Source organism: Ornithodoros turicata, chromosome 4 (assembly GCF_037126465.1).
Source record: "Ornithodoros turicata isolate Travis chromosome 4, ASM3712646v1, whole genome shotgun sequence".
In the NCBI taxonomy this organism is placed as follows: domain Eukaryota; kingdom Metazoa; phylum Arthropoda; class Arachnida; order Ixodida; family Argasidae; genus Ornithodoros; species Ornithodoros turicata.
Genome location: NC_088204.1, coordinates 30,800,086 through 30,818,591, shown reverse-complemented (window position 1 = coordinate 30,818,591; position 18,506 = coordinate 30,800,086). Strand labels below are relative to the sequence as shown.

Here is an 18,506-nt window from a genome sequence, read left to right as displayed (position 1 = left end):
TAGCTGTGCGTGGCTTTCCCGTGTCTGGGGAAAGGGGGATCCTGGCGGTTGAGTGGACCCGGAGGTTGTTTAGGACCCTTCGGGGCCCCTCCGGGAAAGCAACACACCGCTTTGGCCCCTGCTTCCCATAGTCGGGTGGTCCTGGAAGACCCGGCCAGGATTATTCAGCTAGTCGCCATCTCCCTTTTCCTTACTTTCTCTTTTCATCTCCTCCTCCTCTCTCTCTTTCCTTACTCACCTTCTTTGGCGGCAAGGGTCAACCTTGGGCAGTTCTTTCACCCTTCTGAAACTGCACTAGGGTATATTGCAGAGGAAAGTGTTAGCGTGCCGGGCACGCTCCCTTGGTTGGGCTCCATGGTGGGCGACACACCTGTGCACTGAATCACTCTTTTCCTTGTATGGATTCAGTACACTCCAAAAAACATGATCAGCGTCAAAAGAGGCGCTGCACCGAAGCACCAACGAACTCGCTCAGCTTAGACGTGTCTCCAGAGCCATGGTTCCCGAAATTCCTTGTGGCCCATGCAGAGGACGAGACAAAGCCGTTATCGAAAGTGTCACCATTCCTCATTGCAAAAGAAATTGAAAAAAACATAGGGAAATCGTATAAAGCAAAGAAGCTCTCATCTGGAGACATTCAAATTGAAGTAGAAAACAGATCCCAAAGTTCAGCCCTTATGTCTATAAAGAAACTCGGTGACATTCCAGTATCAATCACAAAACACCGTATCCTGAACATTGTCAAGGGGGTGATTTCCGAGAGTGAACTCCTTGACTGTTCCGACATCGAGATCGAAGAAGGTTTGCGCGAGCATGGCGTTGTGGCGGCGAGGCGGATAGTCATGCGTCGGGATGGCAAAGAAATGCGAACCAAGCACATCGTACTGTCATTCCAGCTGCACAGACTCCCTCAAACCATCAAAGCAGGTTACCTGAACTGCCACGTGCGACCCTACGTTCCGAACCCGCGGCGTTGCTTCAAGTGTCAACGTTTCGGGCATGGATCACAGGTCTGCCGTGGACAGGAAACATGTCCAAAATGTTCAGGCAATGGTCACACACCAGAATCATGTGAGAACACTGTGCGTTGCACAAACTGCAAAGGTGACCACCCAGTATACTCAAGATCTTGTCCCCGGTGGAAAGCAGAAAAAGAAATACTTCGCATCAAAGCAGAACAGAACATACCATATAAAGCAGCAAAAGCACAAGCAGAGTTTGCTAGTAAAGGCACTTTCTCCGAGGTGGCGCGCAGGGGAGTCGCACCACTCAGGAAATCGGTAGAGACCCAGACTTCTGGGTGTCTACCTCAAACTCCCCAGCAGAAAGGTGGAGACACGAGTGTGTCTCTTCCTGCTCCTACATCTCCTGGGAGCACCCTGGCTTGCCAGGCACGCAGCAAGGAGATAGCCACAATTTCCAATGATGTTGATGGCACAATCTCAGTCTGGGACGGAACCATGCTGGAACCATCCCAGACCATGTCACAAAACATGGAATTGGATGACGATGACTGCTTATCCCAGAAATCGTCATCCAGTTTGCCAGGTGTTCTCTCTCAGGGCAAAGAAAAGAGAGAGAAAACATCTGGTCGAGGTAGGGGCAGCAGAACAAAAGACATGCAGAAATTACCTCCACCAAGAATAACCCCTCCTTGAATAAGACATTCATGTACACACAGTCCATAGGGGTATGTACCTGCATCCAAGGCACGATGAAGATATTGCTCCTTCTCCTTCTCTCTTTCTTCCTTCTCATGGGTCTAGGTAATATAATACAATGGAATTGTCGAGGTCTCTTTTCCAACCTCGATGACATTAATGACCTCTTAGAAGAACAAAAGGCAGTTTGCTGTTGCTTACAGGAGACATATCTACATGAGAACAGTGTAAATCCTTTTCGTCGACATAATGTATTTAGAAAAGACCGCACAGACAGCACCCGCGCATCTGGAGGTGTCGCTGTCATTGTCCCACAGTCCATACCTGCAACCCCCTTTGCTCTTGTCACAGACTTGGAAGCCGTGGCTGTACAAATATGCCTCGACAGGGTGATTACATTATGCTCACTGTACCTTCCACCTTCAATTTCAATTGAACAAAAAGACTTTGAGCATCTTTGTGACCAGCTTCCTCAGCCATTCATGATACTTGGGGATCTAAACGCTCACAATCATTTGTGGGGCAGTACAAGGCTGGATGGTCGAGGTAAAATGTTAGAGAGAGTTTTGATGTCAAGGCCTGTTTGTCTGCTTAACACAGGACAGCCTACATACATCAACTCTGCAACACAAAGCTTCTCTTGTCTAGACATTTCACTGTGCAGTCCCTCCCTCTTCGATTGTTTTGACTGGACAGTCCAGCAGAACCCAAGGGGAAGTGACCACTTTCCTGTCATCCTAAAATTTCGTGGTGTTGCGAACTCGCTTTCAACACGACCACCACGATGGAAATTATCTCAGGCTAATTGGGGTGAGTTTCGAATGAAAGCCAACCTCCATTTGTCATATTTTGAAGATATGTCCATTGAAGAAGCAAACAGTGTCCTTACCAGTATGATCATAGATGCTGCTCACAAATCCATTCCACAGACATCAGGTCAGCTCCCCAAGCGTCCAAAACCTTGGTGGACTGAAGAATGCGCGAAGACGAGAAAGGAACAAAATCGTGCATGGGGTATCTTTCGTAGATACCCAACACCACATAACCTCCTTGCATTCAAAAGAGCACGTGCCAAAGCGAGATGGACGCGAAAACAAGCAAAAAAGTCTTCTTGGTGCAATTTCGTTTCTTCTCTAACACATAGAACACCGTCAAAGAAAGTATGGGACAGACTCCGGAAAATTAAAGGAGACTACCAGCGTTTCTCTGTTCCTTTTCTTTGTGTTAATGGAGTCCCCTGCCAGAGTTTAGAAGAACAGGCCGATCTCCTAGGTCAACATTTCCAAAGTGTGTCCAGTTCTGCTCATTACAACAGAAATTTCCTCTCTGTAAAGAATCGTGCTGAAAAACAAGCGATTTCAACCGTGGGTGGCGAAAATGACACATACAACCAGCCATTCACTATGGTAGAGCTCCGGCGAGCATTGGCCTCAGTGAAGGTCAGCGCTCCTGGCCCAGACGACATGACATACCGCATGATCACCCACCTATCAGAGGAATCCAAAGAATGTTTACTAAAACTTTTCAACAAAGTCTGGGATAAGGGGCAGATGCCAATGGCATGGAAGACAGCAACAGTCATTCCACTGCTGAAGCCTGGCAAGGATTCTTCAAATGCAACCAGCTACAGGCCCATCGCCCTCACTAGCTGCTTGGGAAAGACTTTCGAAAGGATGGTTAATAATCGGCTGGTATACTTCCTTGAGGTGAATAACTGTCTTTGTAAATACCAGTGTGGATTCCGTGCAGGATGCTCAACAACTGATCACCTTATCCGCCTCGAAACTACAATTCGAGAAGCCTTTGTCAGGGGAAATCACTGTATTTCAGTGTTCTTTGATCTGGAAAAGGCATACGATACTGCCTGGCGGTATGGTATTGTTCGAGATCTTCACAGTGTTGGCATACGTGGGAGACTCCTTCGGTGTGTCATTGATTTTCTTAAAGGGAGAACTTTCAGAGTTCGACTAGGAACAACTCTGTCGCAATTATTTGTTCAAGAGAATGGAGTTCCGCAGGGCTCCGTACTGAGTGTCACTCTCTTTATAATGAAAATGAATTCTATTGCTACTGCTATCCCTCCATCTATATCGTACTGCTTGTATGTCGATGATGTCCAGATTTCGTACTCATCAGCAAACTTGAGCACATGTGAGAGGCAGCTGCAGCTCACAATAAACAAACTCGTTAAATGGGCTGACCAGAACGGATTTAATTTTTCCGCGGAAAAAACAGTCTGTGTCCCATTTTCCAGGAGAAGAGGACTTTTTCCAAACCCTGCACTTTCTATAAATGGTCACAGCCTGACTGTTAATGAGGAACACAGGTTTCTCGGTGTCATATTTGACAGAAAGCTCACTTTCTTGTCCCACATAAAGAATCTAAAAGCTAAGTGTCTTCAAGCTTCCAACATACTTAAAATCTTATCACATAAGTCATGGGGTGCAGACCGTCGCACGCTCCATCGTATATACACCTCCACGGTTCGTGCGAAGTTAGACTATGCATGTTTCGTTTACGGATCAGCACGCCCTTCAGTTTTGAAGGCATTAGACTCTGTACACCACCTAGGATTACGGTTGGTGCTTGGAGCCTTCAGGACCAGTCCGATAGAGAGCCTGTACATTGAATCGAATGAATGGTCTTTACAAAGACGGCGTTCTTATCTTGGAACATCGTATGGTTTAAGGATTAGAGGTTACCCTCAACATCCTACATTGCCGTGTGTAAAGGGCACTTGTTTCAAGCAGTTTTTCATAAACAAGCCCAAAGCTATACCATCTTTTAGCATTCGGCTTGAACGAGATATTGAATACTTTGGTTTTACACATTACGTCCATTCTTCCTTAGAGTCTAGCAAGATGATTTCTCCTTGGCAGCCGGCACCACAATACAATATTTCACTAAGTAAGTTCAATAAACGGGAAAATGCTGTTGAAGAAATACGGCATGAATTTGAGCATCTTAGAGAAAGCCTTGGTGATCATGTTGAAATATACACTGATGCTTCGAAGACCAACATGGGAGTAACGTGCGCGATGATAAGTGGCACATGCACAAAATCACACCGCCTGAACAATGTATTGTCGATTTTCAGTGCAGAGATGTATGCTATTGTTGTCGCTCTTAATCACATTTTACAGACACGTATGTCATCATCAGTCATCTACACAGACTCCCTGAGCTCTGTACGTGCCATATGTAGTCCACAACCGTGCAAGAATCTATTAGTGAGACGTGCTAGGTACCTGGCAGCTGTTATACAAGAAAAAGGGTACAGTTTGACACTTTGCTGGGTTCCTAGTCACGTCGGTATAAGCGGCAACGAGAGGGCCGACCGCGAGGCGGCAGCCGCCCACGGCAATGACATCACACCCTTTGACACACCGTATGATGATTTGTTGCGAGAACTAAAAAAGATTATTAATGTAAAATGGCAAGATGTTTGGAAAGAACAAAGCAGTAACAAATTACGCACTGTGAAGCCACACATAGGTAGAGTGGAACTGCAGTTTCAAAACAGACTACAAGAAGTATTATCAAGCCGCTTAAGGCTGGGACACACTTACCTAACACATGGACATTTGCTACGGGGAGAAGATGCACCCCAGTGTGAACACTGTGGAAGAAACCTTACAGTTGTACATATACTCATTAGCTGCCCAGCTCTCGAACAACATCGCCAAAATTACTTCACTGAGTTTTATAAATACACTTTGCCTCTTCACCCAGCCCTATTGCTTGGGGATGAGGCCCCCATTCCTTTTGATAACATCGTTCAGTTTTTAAGAAATATAGGAATCATCAACGAATTGTAGTGTCTTATTTCCCCACTTTTATGTGTTTTACACTCTCTGAATTTTTTAACCCTGTTTTAAACTAATCAGTTTAATTTTAAGTTAAGTGTCGTTTAAACTTCAACAGAGTCTTGGCGCATTATGATCCTCGTTGTCGTTGCGCCATGAAACCCCTAATTATCATCATCATCCCTCAATGCGACGTTTCTCTGCACGAAGGTTCGCCAAAAGTTGTCTTGGCAGAACGAGAGGATGATGTGAACACGTTTTATTTTCATGCCCAATCTCACGTACAGAGCGAGCAATGCATAATGAACGACGTAGCATTCTTTGTCGTAGCACGTCAGCAAGAGTTTCTTTGTGGGAGGGGCGTTCAGCGCCAACGCATCTTTCAAATGTCGCTGGTAGGGGGACAGTTCGTTCTCTCGTCCATGCAACTGTGTTCGGGTGCCAGGGGAAAATCCCTGGTGCAGTTCTTCGGGATACAACAAGTCTACCAGATACACGTAACCCACTTCCGAATCATGAGGAATGTTGACAAAATCGATCTCACTCCACCTCGAAGGATCGACCCACTCAAAACCATCCGTCGGGAGATGGAAAGTCATCGCGTACGGGTACAAACTATTCACGTCGAGGTACTGGATAAAAGTCTTTTCTTTCTGGGAATCGTAATCGTCACACCCGTCTGATTAGCCCGACAGTATCTGTGGAAGCTGTTACAAACGCCTCTCCTGATTCCCTTCTCGATCGTTTCGTACATCTCGCGATCGCTCATGAGCTCGAGTTTGACTTTGGTGAGCTTCAGAGCACTGCCCCACGCGTAGCTGTAGCACGGTGCGTAGGATATCTAACCTATCCGTCTCTAGCGCAATCTTCCTGAAATACAGCACGACGTCGCAGAGCTGACAGGCGTCGAGCGTGACGTAGAGACGCGTGTAACCATCGAGGTTCTTACATTCGAACAATTTGAAAATATCGAGGGCGTACTGACAGTCCCTCGTCCGTGATCTCTTGGTCGTTCAGGTCACTTTTGAAAGCTTCCTTTGGCGGTAGTGCGGGCAAATTGTACGCTTCGAAACTGTCGACGAAGGTGTACGGGTACCTTCCTGAGGAGGCGCCAGAAACGGTCACCATACATTTGGCGGGTACAATGAAACGCGCTCTCGCCACCGCTGGCGAGCAGGGTTTCCACCAGGTTCGACAAGGACAGGTTGAAAAACTGCGTGGTATCGCGGAAATGGAGATCGCCAATGTTGAACCCTCTTATCTTTTCCGTACTCGAAGCTAAGATCCACGGCTCGCCCAGATTTAGAACGTGCATGTGGCGGAGAAGGGAGCTCAAATCGTATCGCAGGTTGTGCACACACACGACGAGTTCTTTGGTATTACGACACGTAAGGTTACACATATCACACAGCGTCGCGCCAAAATTTGAAAAACCGAGCTCTACGAAGCGGGTGTGATCGTGATGCAACACCTTTCGCGTATGTCGGTTAAATTCGATTCCACAAAATTCGCAGTGCGTAGCGCTCGCGTTCCGAAAGTGGTCTTCCATACTCATGACCAACGGTGAGGGACAACAGTTCAACCTATCGATTTGATCGCTAAACCGCTTGAGCGAGAGCAAGCATTTCTCTGCCTCGTTGGGCCCCAAATAGCCATCTAGGCCTAGTATTTTTCCGTCCCAACTTCTCACTACAACGATGTAGTACGAGCTCATCCTGTGCACACTCACGGCGTCCTTCACGAGCGCGTCCTTTTCCAAAACGCTCTCCACGTCCAACACTGCGAAATAGGGATAGGGATGCATGTACTGTATCTTGTTGAAGGAGACATTCTCCCCCGCTTTTGGCATTTCGAGTATCACTTCGTTTACGTCGAGACACAGACGTTCGTGTTGCTGCAATGCCTCTCTCGTCCCGTAACCGGACGTGCATTTCTCGCAGTAAAAGTAGTCTCTTCGTCCCATGAAAGTGCTGAATTTTCTGATTCCATAGAAATGCTCCCTAACCTCGAGCAAGTGGACTTTATCTTTATAGAGCATGCAGGGAACCCGTCCTGTTGTTAACGAACTCGTCTGCTCATCGAACACGTAGCTGTACACGGAGATTTTGTTTTTCTCTCCCACAGGGAAATGTCTTCGTAAGTGACTGGGAAGCAGGGTGGCCAGTACGTTACGCGCATCTCCTGATTCGAAGGATTCATGTACTTGCGGTATCTAACATAATCATTTGGGTTGTTCCTCAACGGATGCAAGAGCGCCAGCACACTATGCTTGAAACACTCGTTTTCGTGATTCGACGGAAGTTTGACGTTTCTGAGAGTCTTTCATTTTCTTTTTAGCAGCTCGGGAAGCTCGATCGTGCACGCAATCCGCTTCGGTTTCAAACGCGTTAGTTTTAAGTCGACACATTGGACGTCGTTCGAGGTGAAACCAGACCCTTCTCTCGCATAGTTTTCTACGCGTTGCGAGGACTCTGCGATGGCAGCATTTATCGCGCCTTCGATGTCTTGGCGGTTATGAACCATTCTCAAGTTAAGGTTCACGTGGAGGAGATGAGAAGTCAACCCATCGGCTCCGTCCTTAATCATGAGCGCTTTCGAGCACAGACAAAATTTGAAAGGCGTGGGATAGGCTTCGAGCACGCGCGTGATTACTGGAGCAATGCTCGGTAAATAGAGTCGCAAATCGTCGACGTTGTCGTCGTGCCAAAGAATCTGTGACAAAGAAAGGAAGAAATCGTCTCTCCGTGACGGAGGGATGATTCTCTATGACATGTTCTCGTAATTCAACGATTCTACGACCCTGGACAGGCTCAGCTTCGTTTCGAAATTCTGGGCTTGCATCTGGTGATTCATCTCTAACCCTACCAGACAGAGGCATGAAATCTGCATACGACTGATCCCCTTCCCACATGAGCAATTCGTCTGCATTGTTGTGCCCATCTAGGGGTTCGTCGTTGTCGTCCGTTTCAGGTATTACGAAAGGCGGACTACTGACTCTGTCGTTGTCGTCGTCATCTCAAAGGACGACTGGACTGTTACCGAGATTCTCTATTCTAGCTTAGTGCTCTCTTTCTACGGCCTCGAGCATGGCATCGATGGGGTCGTACTGACATACGAGACAGCGTGGCACTGGGGTCAAACAAAATCAGTACGAGATTTCCCCTCACGAAACAATGCTCACGACATGCTCGGAAAAGTATTTCCGTTACAAATTTATGGTAACGCGATCTCTGTATCGTTACCGATACCGATACTTTTTAGTGCCCCACCCTTTTTCACCGGCCATATTTCTCACTCTTATTCATTGTCAATGGTCCGCCTAACCCTTGACAAGAAGCTTGTGGACACGCCTACGTGCCCCTGAAGGGAAGACTTTTCCATTCAGTTGAAGAATGCTTGAGATTCATGATGATGAGAGAGGATGGGATGAGTTCGTGTGTGTTCAGTGTCATGCAGAGACAGCGGCCATTGGTTCCTGAAAAACAACGCCATACATAGAATACACTCTCACAGCAGAGACAGTCAACTTACATTTTGGTCCACGAAACGACTCCCGTCGTGGATGGATGCCCCTCGTGGGCTTTTGATCAATTGTCGTAGAACCAGTGCACCTTTAATAGTCGCTACACCGCTCTCCTCCTCCTCGCATTGCGACGGTGTCGTCTGTACTTTGACCACCCCGCCTTCCGTCTTTCGCACCTTTTTTCTTTACGATGTCGCATATGACGATGATACTATCGACGTTGAATAAAACATTACACTAATATCTAACTAACACTCTGGGACGACTTGTATAGGACGACAAGAAGACCCAGTGTGGGATTCGAACCCAGGAACCTCCTACACTGGACACGACACACTAAGTGTCTTCGACTCACAAAAAAGTGCAGGGTGCGAGTGTAAGGCGAGCGACCGGAAGTGTACGTCAGTGCAGCCTCGGTGCAGGTTGCACCAAAGCTGAATCGAATAGGCATGTTGGCCCCGTGCAGGCCGTCGTCTGCTTCCGTCGTCTGCGTTCCGTCGTCTGCTGTCGTCCATTCGGTTAATTTCGACAATGAGCGGCTTTTTGCCCAGCGTTTTTGAGCTCGCCGGCTCCAGTAGTGAGGAGGAGGGAGACGAAGATAACGTCGAACTACTGATCGCGGCGTGTAAGGTGCTGTGCGAGTTGCGGTTGGACAGAAACCGAGTGCCGGTCTATTATGAGAGCGTCGTAGGCACGTACTTCGACTTCGAGTTTAAGAAGCTGTTTCGCTTGTCGAGGCAGTCGTGGGACTCGCTATCAAGAGAATTTGAAATCTCTCTCTACTTTCCTGGAAACCCAAATGGGGGTAGGCCATGCATCCCGGCCGGGAAGGCATGTTTGATTGCGCTACTCTACATGGGCACGAAATCATCAATGTATGATGTAGCTGACAGATTCGATGTCTCAGAATCGTCCGTGCACCTAACGCTCCACAGGTTCCTGAATTTTTTGCAATCAATAAGTGCGCGCGAAATTGCGTGGCCAAATTTTGATGAGCGAGCACGTATTCAAGAACCATTTTTTGTGAAGAGTGGCAGCCGTGGATTTCGAAACATGATCGGTTGCATTGATGGAAGCCATATTCCAAGCAAACGGCCTCATGACTCCCCGGACAGTTATTACAACAGAAAGAAATTTTTTTTTCAATTGTGCTTCAAGGGGTGTGTGGGCCGGACAGCAGGTTCCTGGATGTGTTCATAGGGTTCCCTGGATCTGTGCACGACGCCAAAGTTCTTCGGAACAGTCCACTTTTCGAAGCTGGACCCAGTAGGTGTACAGGTAAGGAGGTGTATATTAGAAAAATGCATTTCCTCATTTATGCACGGTACCTTTAGCGGTGCTCTTCATTGCTTCTTAATTTTTGAAACCTCTTTTCGCAGGGGGATGCCTACTAGGGGACGCCGTGTACCCGTTGCTACCGTGGCTCGTCACGCCATATCGGGACAACAAGAGTACTTTCCCACGATGGCAGAAAAAGTTCAACATGAGGTTGAGCCAACAAAGAGTTACCATTGAGCACGTGTTTGGGATCCTGAAACAGAGATTTCAAAAACTCTACTTGGTCGATGCCGACAGCCCAGTATAAATATGTCAGATAATCATGGGGTGTTGCGTGCTCCATAACATGTGCTCTGGCAGGGACGATCTCCTTGAGGACTTACACGATTACACAATTGAAGAAGACGGCGATGACCTCGGACCGACGTTGTTGAGCGAGGCAGTGAAACACCGGTATAGTGAAGCCCAACGAGCGAAACTTGCAATGAGCTTAGAGTGACGTCTGCACAAGACGGAGACTTGTACACATATTTTGATATTTCTGTTCAATCTGTACCTCAATACGTACCCTTTGTTTTTCTGACTTGGCAATGTTCACTCGACACAGCTCTCCACAGCATATGTTTTATTTGAAAAGTTACAGCAACTTGTTTTCTGTGGCTTCAACCAACCGAGTAACGAGCGCAATTTTCTCTTTGTGGCGGCGCTGTTTTGCTGCTTCCCGTTCGGCATGTTCTTTTTTCCTTTCTTCCAAAATGTCATCGAATTTTTTTAGCATCATGCTAAAGTGTTAGTTTCCTGGAGCCTTCCTGCGTCTGCTGGGTCCTCGTTCCAGCTGTTGCTTGCGGCCCTGTGTCAGCACGCCTTACTGGGCTGGGTGGTGCGGACTCCCCAACTTGGCTTTCAGGTTGTGCCCTGAGAAACAGCAAAAGCTAATGAACTGTGTTCGCATATAATGTACTCGTGCTTGGTTTGCAGATACTAAAGTGGTGCTAACAAGCTGAAGGAAATGTAACAAAATAGGGCCCCATGCTCACATCTGAATTAGCCCTGGGCTCATCAGCACCGCAGGGTTGACCCTCTTGTCTTTTTCAAGCACCTCGGATAGTTCCCTGCAGGCATCAAATTTGTAAAGAACGCTACTTATCACTATTTGAAAAATGCTTACTACTCAAATTCGCACTCTACGCGACAGTGTCCAGATGAGGAATTTTTTTTCTTTGCCTTTTGGTACGCTCACTCGAGGGATTTCCATTTATTTTCAACTTGGAGCGGGGTCAACATTAGCAAGAACTCTCCGTTGATGGCTTCAGCCAGATCTTTCCAAATGTCCTTCTTTCGTTTGTAATACATCTTGCCGCTTGACTTTTCTTTGATTTCCTTGTACATCGTAATCGAAAATTTTGTTTGGCATGTTGTCCAGGAGTGTTTTCTCTCCTGGGTAGGGATATCTTCTGTCAAATTGTCCACGTTTTGGATTCTTTCATCAGCAGCAGCTGTCTGAGAACTAATGATGGGTCCTATGGGGTCGCTTTCCGATGGGAAAGCTAAAACTCGGCACCCGTCTGTAAGAGCACGAAGCATTTGCAATTACGAAGAATAATAACGCTTGACATGCGAACGCATGCTGCAAAATATTTAAAAGGAGAGCTCTCTCTCTCTCTCTATTTTATTTATTTATTTATTTTTTACACCATGCGTTGTTGCCTCCTCATTCGCGTTGCACCGTAAGAAGCATTGTGACCTGAGGCAGCGAACTCATTCTTTTGCCTCTGTATCGGGTTACACTTCTTCTTACAAGCTCACTTGAGCATCTTTTCTACACCGTCTTTGATAATGAGTTCGAATGTGATTATAATGAGGCAAATCTTACCCTCTGTTGCAAAAAGGGCCGCACCGTTTTGGAAAATATGGTTACCATCGTCATCTAAAAAAGGCCAAACAGATTCTGACTATCCATCAATTTCAGCCGTGAATTCCATGATGGAAAACCGTTTGCTTTGGTGACAAAACAAGTGGACGACAGTCTACTCCACTCAGAAACCGTGTAAGAAATTATCGCAAAAAAAGCGAAAACAGGGAAGTTCATCAAAATGCTTAAAAAACAGAATTGGGACACTGAATTTCAATACAAAACAGTGAAGCAGCAGTTTTATTTTCAGTGCTTTACTTTACGCGTCCTCCATGTTGTCGTCTGCTACGAGCTGCACGGACCGCTGCACGAAGGTATGAGGAGGTGCAACATTTTCTTGCACTCGTGCTGCACTCCTGCGGCACTTTTTTAAATCGAATGAGAAAGTGTAGTGCAAAGGCTGCACCTTCGCCGAATCGAACAGCAGAAGTTGCACTACTTGCACCAGTTCAAAAAGTGCAGCCCAATCAAAGACACTTACTAACCACCAGTCTAATTCGTACTGCGTGACGTTTTTCGTATTGCGGGGTTCGTGTCTACACACGTCACAACATGTTCAAACACGTCCAAACATGTTCAATGACGTCATAGAGAGGGAGAGAGAGGAACTAGTGTGTCCAGGGGCGACTTCGACGGTTCGCCGCCCGTGTCTGAACACGTCCAAACATGTCCAAACACGTTCAATGTCATCATAGAGAGTGAGAGGAAAAGCTTTACTATAAATATCGAAGCGAACGTTTGATCGTCATTCTCGTGTCATCATGATCAGCTTGGTAGATCCTCGTAAGTAATACCCATGACGTCATCATCGAAATGTTTGAAGAGTTCACTGCAGCATCTGCAAATGCAAACCGTTGTTTGGTGGCACGACCATTTTGGATAGTGCAAGAGATAGGTTAAAGAGGGAAGTGATAGAAGCGTATCATATCTGGCGACTCGGTAGCGAGCGATGTGTGAGTCAGCCTTCCGTGCCACTGAGCAGGAGGGAGCTAGATATGTTGCACGCGTTTTGGTCTCGCTAAGAGATAGTGGGGTGGGCGTGCCCACCAGGTTGAGCTGTGGTTGCCCCGGCGCCCTAGTGTGTGTTCTTTTCTTTCTTCATTGCATTAAAGTTGTTAGTGGCGCACGTTACTGCTTTGTCTACCTCTGTACGGTTTGTAACACTTTGCAGCGTTTTTTGCTACTTGCTTCGTTTCCAGTTTACAACACTTTTGCTGCGCGTGAAGTCGGTTTTTTCCCGCCTCACATATTTCGGGAGATTGGCAGCGCCCACTTCTTCTGCACCAACTGCGGGGGATTGTGGTCCAAAGGTACGCCTCCTCGTTATTTTTAATACGTTCTATAATCGTTCACATTTTTTTTCAGAGCAAAAGCACTGGACGGACCGATTGATACGCCCGTTTCTCGGCTGTCGGACGGTACCGTTCGACGTTCGTTGCGAAGGACTTCGACTATTGAAGCAAGATGGATCATCAGTGTCACTCTGTGACTGAAGATGATTGTACGCGTGTTTGAGATAAAAAAAACGCGTATTTCTCACGTTCTTTTCGTGCAGATTACGAGTGGCTACTGACGGGAGATCTACCCCTGGTCCTAACCTTCAAGCCTCCTCCAAAGACCAATGGCTGGTCGAGAAACCCCAGCCATTGGTTAGACTCGAGCCTTCGTCCGTATTTCGGCTGTCTTCTCGGCTACGAAACCAAAGCTGGAGCCTAATTCATGTGTAACCTCTCACGAGAAATAAAAATAAAGGTTGTGTTTATGCTCTCATTCCGTCTCAGTCATGACGCCCGAGCAGAGGTTTGCAACCTTTCCATGATAGGCAAGCCTGAGCGATGGGCAAGACACGTAAACAAACACAAACACGAAGGACGTGTCTTGGACGTGTTTACGTGTCTTGCCCATCGCTCAGGCTTGCCTATCATGGAATTTATCCACCAGCTACCCTGCATTTACGCCACTTTGCAACCTTTGTGCAAACGCGAATGTATCGGGACTTGCTGCGATCACGCGATTATATTCACGGCGATGGCTCGATTCTCAAGACGATACCCTTACGTCTGTTCACCGTCAGTGGGAAGATTGCAAAGAAAATGAAGTGTTTCGTAGATTACAAGCTCGAGCTGTTGGAAAAGTATAGACGAGGAGAGGCAGTCGACCCGTGTCTCATCAACGCGGGTTTTAACCGACCTATCGTCCGTCGCTACTGGCTTCTCCACACATCCCTCGACGTCACGGTGACCAGCGACCACAAGCGTCGGGTCAGCACGTTGGAAGATCGTTTCGCAAGCGTCTTGTGTATGTCGTGAAAAAAAAAGACTATTTTACGAAACGAGTTTGCTCACGAGGAGACGTTTTATTGTTTCGTCATTCTCTTCGAGGTTACAGGAAAACATGGGTACACAATTTTTCAAGCTGTGGCGTTTTGACATGCGCGTGGCTACGTAGATACAAAAAAGCCCGCAGTAAGCCGAAAAAGGTGATTGAATACACTTGTCGTTATACTCGTCCACTGCAGGTAAAGTCCTTCAAAGGTTTGCTTCGATGTGGGGAAGTCCGTAGCTGTCGAAAAACACGGCAGACCCGTCGTAGTTTTTCAGGTAGAGCACCCAGTGCTTTCTTCGCTCTTCCGTATTGATGGTTAAATAGCTGGTCTTGCGTAAAACGAAGGCTTCGTCGGAAGCGCAAATGCCTCTCAGCATGGAGGAAGCGAGGGGGTTCAGGGACACGAGTTCCAAGATGTCGCTCTGTACATCTTTTCTATGGGAAGGTGACCGTACGGTCCTTGTCGACGCACATGAGCTTGGGACACTCCGAAATCAAGAGGATGGTGACCGCATGTGGAAGGGCTTTAGCGAAACGTAATTGCAGGCGAACATTTCCTTTTCGCCACTCGTTTAAATGCGAAGGAGAAGAACACTTGTCGATGTCCAAGTTGAAGTAGAGAAGGAACCCGTTCGTTTTACATCGCTCGTAGCTATACTTGAAATGTTTTTCACCCAGTTCTTGCAAGAAGTTAAAGTAGGGAATTTTGACGAGGTCGTTCCTAAAGTCGTACTCGGCTCGCACTTGCTGGCCGTCCACGGAGAGCATCGAATGAGACAGGTCGTAATGGCGAAATTTGTAGGGGTTCGATTGGATGTCGCCGAGGAAGTCGGACGTGGCGAGCAGGGCGACGCATAATTTGGAAGGTACCCTTTCGGGGTAATTGTTTTCAAAGTGAGCGTCCAAGCTCCCGGCACTCAAGCTCCGCACCTTGGTTTCTAATCCGCATAACACGTAGATGGCGTGGTCTGAAGCCGCCGCTCGTATTCCAAAAACAGGGAAGGTGCCAGCGTCACCTTTTTCAAGTGTAACATCATTGCTTTAATGTCCACCCCGTAATTGTACGTTTTCTTGTCGTTGGGGACCGATATGAGTTTAAATTCATCAAAATCGTCGTTTAAAAACAGACAAGTCTCCTATCTGATCGGATGGTGGAGCGTGTAGGCATCCAGCTTTCTGAGAATGGCGAGAGCCTTCTTTTTGCTCAAGTGACGCGCTTTTCTATAGCGTTCCACACACCCCAAACCACCCGCTGGCTTTTCATATCCCTCCATAAGTCGTCCATGCAATGGAGGCCTGCTGCTGCTGCTGTTGGGGCTCGCGAGATTTGGTCAGAGAAATCAGGCGCAATAGTTTCGAGACTTTGGGGAACCAGGAAGGTTTCTTTCCCGTCTTATGTTGCAACAAATAATTGACGAGTTCGTAAACGGAGGATTGCCTGATGGGCTTGCCCGACACGGAGACACAACCCTCGCGATCCCAGGAAAGAACCTTCTTTAATTCCGAGACGACCCTTTCCGCTTCCTCTTCTTCCACCTCTGGAGAGAGCAGCGAGTAGTCAAAGTCATTTGTAGCGTCGGACACCTTGTTTGTGAAGTTGTGAAGATCCACGAGTAAATAAGCGTGGGGCGACGACATCGCTTGTTTATATGCATCCAGAAAATACTCCAATTCTTTTCTGCCAAATAGCTGTTGCCCGAAATGTTCCACCTGGTTCACGCTGCGCACGGTGCGCCACAGGACGACGTAACTGGCGTTGTAGGATATAGTTCTAAAATGGCTATTGTCGAAAAAGATGTTTTGAACGAGTTAGAAGATCGACGCGTTGGTGTGGTGAGAACCCCGAATGAAAAGATCGGTCACCTCCTTCAAGGAACCGGCGTCGGTCATGTGATCGTCGACGACGATCAGCGTATAGCGCGACGTGTCCCACTCTCGCGGTAGCTCCTTGGTAAATTTTACGGAGTCCCCGAATTTGTCCTGCTTGCTCGGCGAAGCATATTTTTGCACGTAGAATATTTGTGACGGAGGCTTGTCCACCACGCCGTTCAGGTTCCTCAGCACGTTAGCAACGAACTTAGATTTGCCGCACACGGAGGGGCCGCTTAAGATACAGTGCGTGCGTGCGTACACGTTGCACGAAGAAAAAGAAGACACTGAAGTAGTAGACGTAGGAGGATTAAATCGACGTGGATACTTTCGACCATCGCTATCGTCTAATATCGGAGGATATTTGGAGCAGGATACTTTCCGCCCAAGGAGGAGCGCGAGCCAAGCAGAGATGTGGATTTGATGCTTCAAATCGGATTTAAATCAAATCCGCGTTTTTTCAATGAGGGTAAATCAAATCCAAATCGAATCCGGATTTACATTTTCAATGTCAAATCAAATCCACTTTTAAATCCGGATTTGTCAAATCCTTTTCAAATCCGGACAGCGAGTTTACGGCACAAAGTCCGGAGAAAATTGCCCAAAACTGATTCCATCCAATGCGCAACGTAAAGACTGCGCAAGACGGATAGCTATAACCACTTATTCCAACTGCAATATTTCGAGATGAACGACAAGAATGTGTTTATTCGACAACGATAGTTGACTGAACTCACAGTTCACACAGAAAACACAGTTCGCCATAAATTACGGCTACGGAAGTTGGTTCTTGTTAAGGAAGACTAACTGCTCCAACGTGGAAGGATGGAGTCGGCTCCTCTTAGCCGTCTTGATCAATCCCGCCACAGAGAAGACCCGCTCAACTGCTCCGGAGCTTGCAGGCACCACAAACACCTGTTTGGCAACCTCCGACAGCAGCGGGTATCGGGCGACCGCTGAGTGCCAGTACTTGAGAGGTGAAACGTCGTCGTCAGCAGTACCCTCGGAGAGATACAGGGTGATTTCGTCGTGTACCCTTGCATTTCGGTTTTCCCTTGTACACGGTGATGGCCGCGCCAAATCGCGGAAAAGGGACCGTTCCTTTGTTTGGGCATGCAGGCTAACGCTGTCCGTGGTATCTTCTGATGGGAGGAAGCAGAGTACTCGAGCTTTCATGGACCCGTGAAGACTTTCATCGGTGCACCATTCTAACTGTAACAACGATCATATAATCACGTTTCATCCACTCGGGTGGTCCTGGAAGGCCCGGCCAGGGCTATCCAGCTTAGTCGCTGCGGCGGCAAGGGTCAACCTCGTGCAGAGCTACGCGCCTGCGCCTGGGTATAGTGTGAGGGCACGTGCCACCGTGCGGAGCACGGTCCCCTGGTTGGGCTCGGTGGTGGGCGGCACGGCCTCCGCACTGAATCACAAACACAACACATATGGCAAACGAACCCCTTAAAACCCCCCATGATCGGCGCCTGAAGAGGCGCTGCACCGAAGATAATTCAGCAACCGAGTTTTTTTACCAGAAACAGCCAGCATGGTTCCCTAGAGTCCTTATCATACACGCAGATGAATCTATCAAGTCATTGTCAAAGCTGTCTCCATTTGCAACTGCTAAAGTACTGGAACAGACGATTGGCAAAAATTACACTGCTCGAAAGCTCCGCTCTGGCGACATCCAGGTGGAGGTCCAAGAAAAGGAACAGAGCGTATCCCTCCAGTCCCTGAAGGCAATTGCCGACATACCTGTCACGGTCACTCCGCACAAGACACTGAACATCGTAAAAGGTGTCATTTCAGAGGAAGAGCTCCTGATGTGCTCTGACTCTGAAATTGAGGAGGGTCTCAGAGAGCATGGAGTGGTCAGTGCACGGAGAATAATTATGCGTAGAGACGGCAACGAAATACCAACAAAACATGTCGTACTATCATTCCAACTTCACACTCTTCCATCTACAATACATGCTGGTTACCTCAACTGTAATGTACGACACTACGTTCCAAACCCAAGGCGCTGTTTTAAATGCCAGCGCTTTGGGCATGGCTCACAGACATGCCGTGGACAAGCAACATGTGCAAAGTGTGCGGGGAAAGACCACGAGTCGCCAACATGTGAAAATGCCGTG

General features: G+C 47.5%; 1 protein-coding gene and 1 long non-coding RNA gene across 2 annotated transcripts; both read left to right on the top strand.

Moving 5' to 3' along the window:
* Window positions 1–398: 398 nt before the first annotated feature.
* Window positions 399–1,658, top strand: LOC135392270 (uncharacterized). Its single transcript, XM_064622986.1, has one exon. The coding sequence runs from the start codon at window positions 399–401 to the stop codon at window positions 1,656–1,658; it is 1,260 nt and encodes a 419-aa protein (XP_064479056.1).
* An 8,940-nt stretch (window positions 1,659–10,598) lies between these two features.
* Window positions 10,599–13,944, top strand: LOC135391405 (uncharacterized). The gene is made up of 3 exons (XR_010421925.1): window positions 10,599–13,490; window positions 13,546–13,681; window positions 13,736–13,944. It is a non-coding gene; the product is annotated as an uncharacterized LOC135391405 (long non-coding RNA).
* Window positions 13,945–18,506: the final 4,562 nt, after the last annotated feature.

Coding starts and splice junctions, on each gene's coding strand:
- LOC135392270 (XM_064622986.1), top strand. CDS start 399: ATGGATTCAGTACACTCCAAAAAACATGATCAGCGTCAAAAGAGGCGC.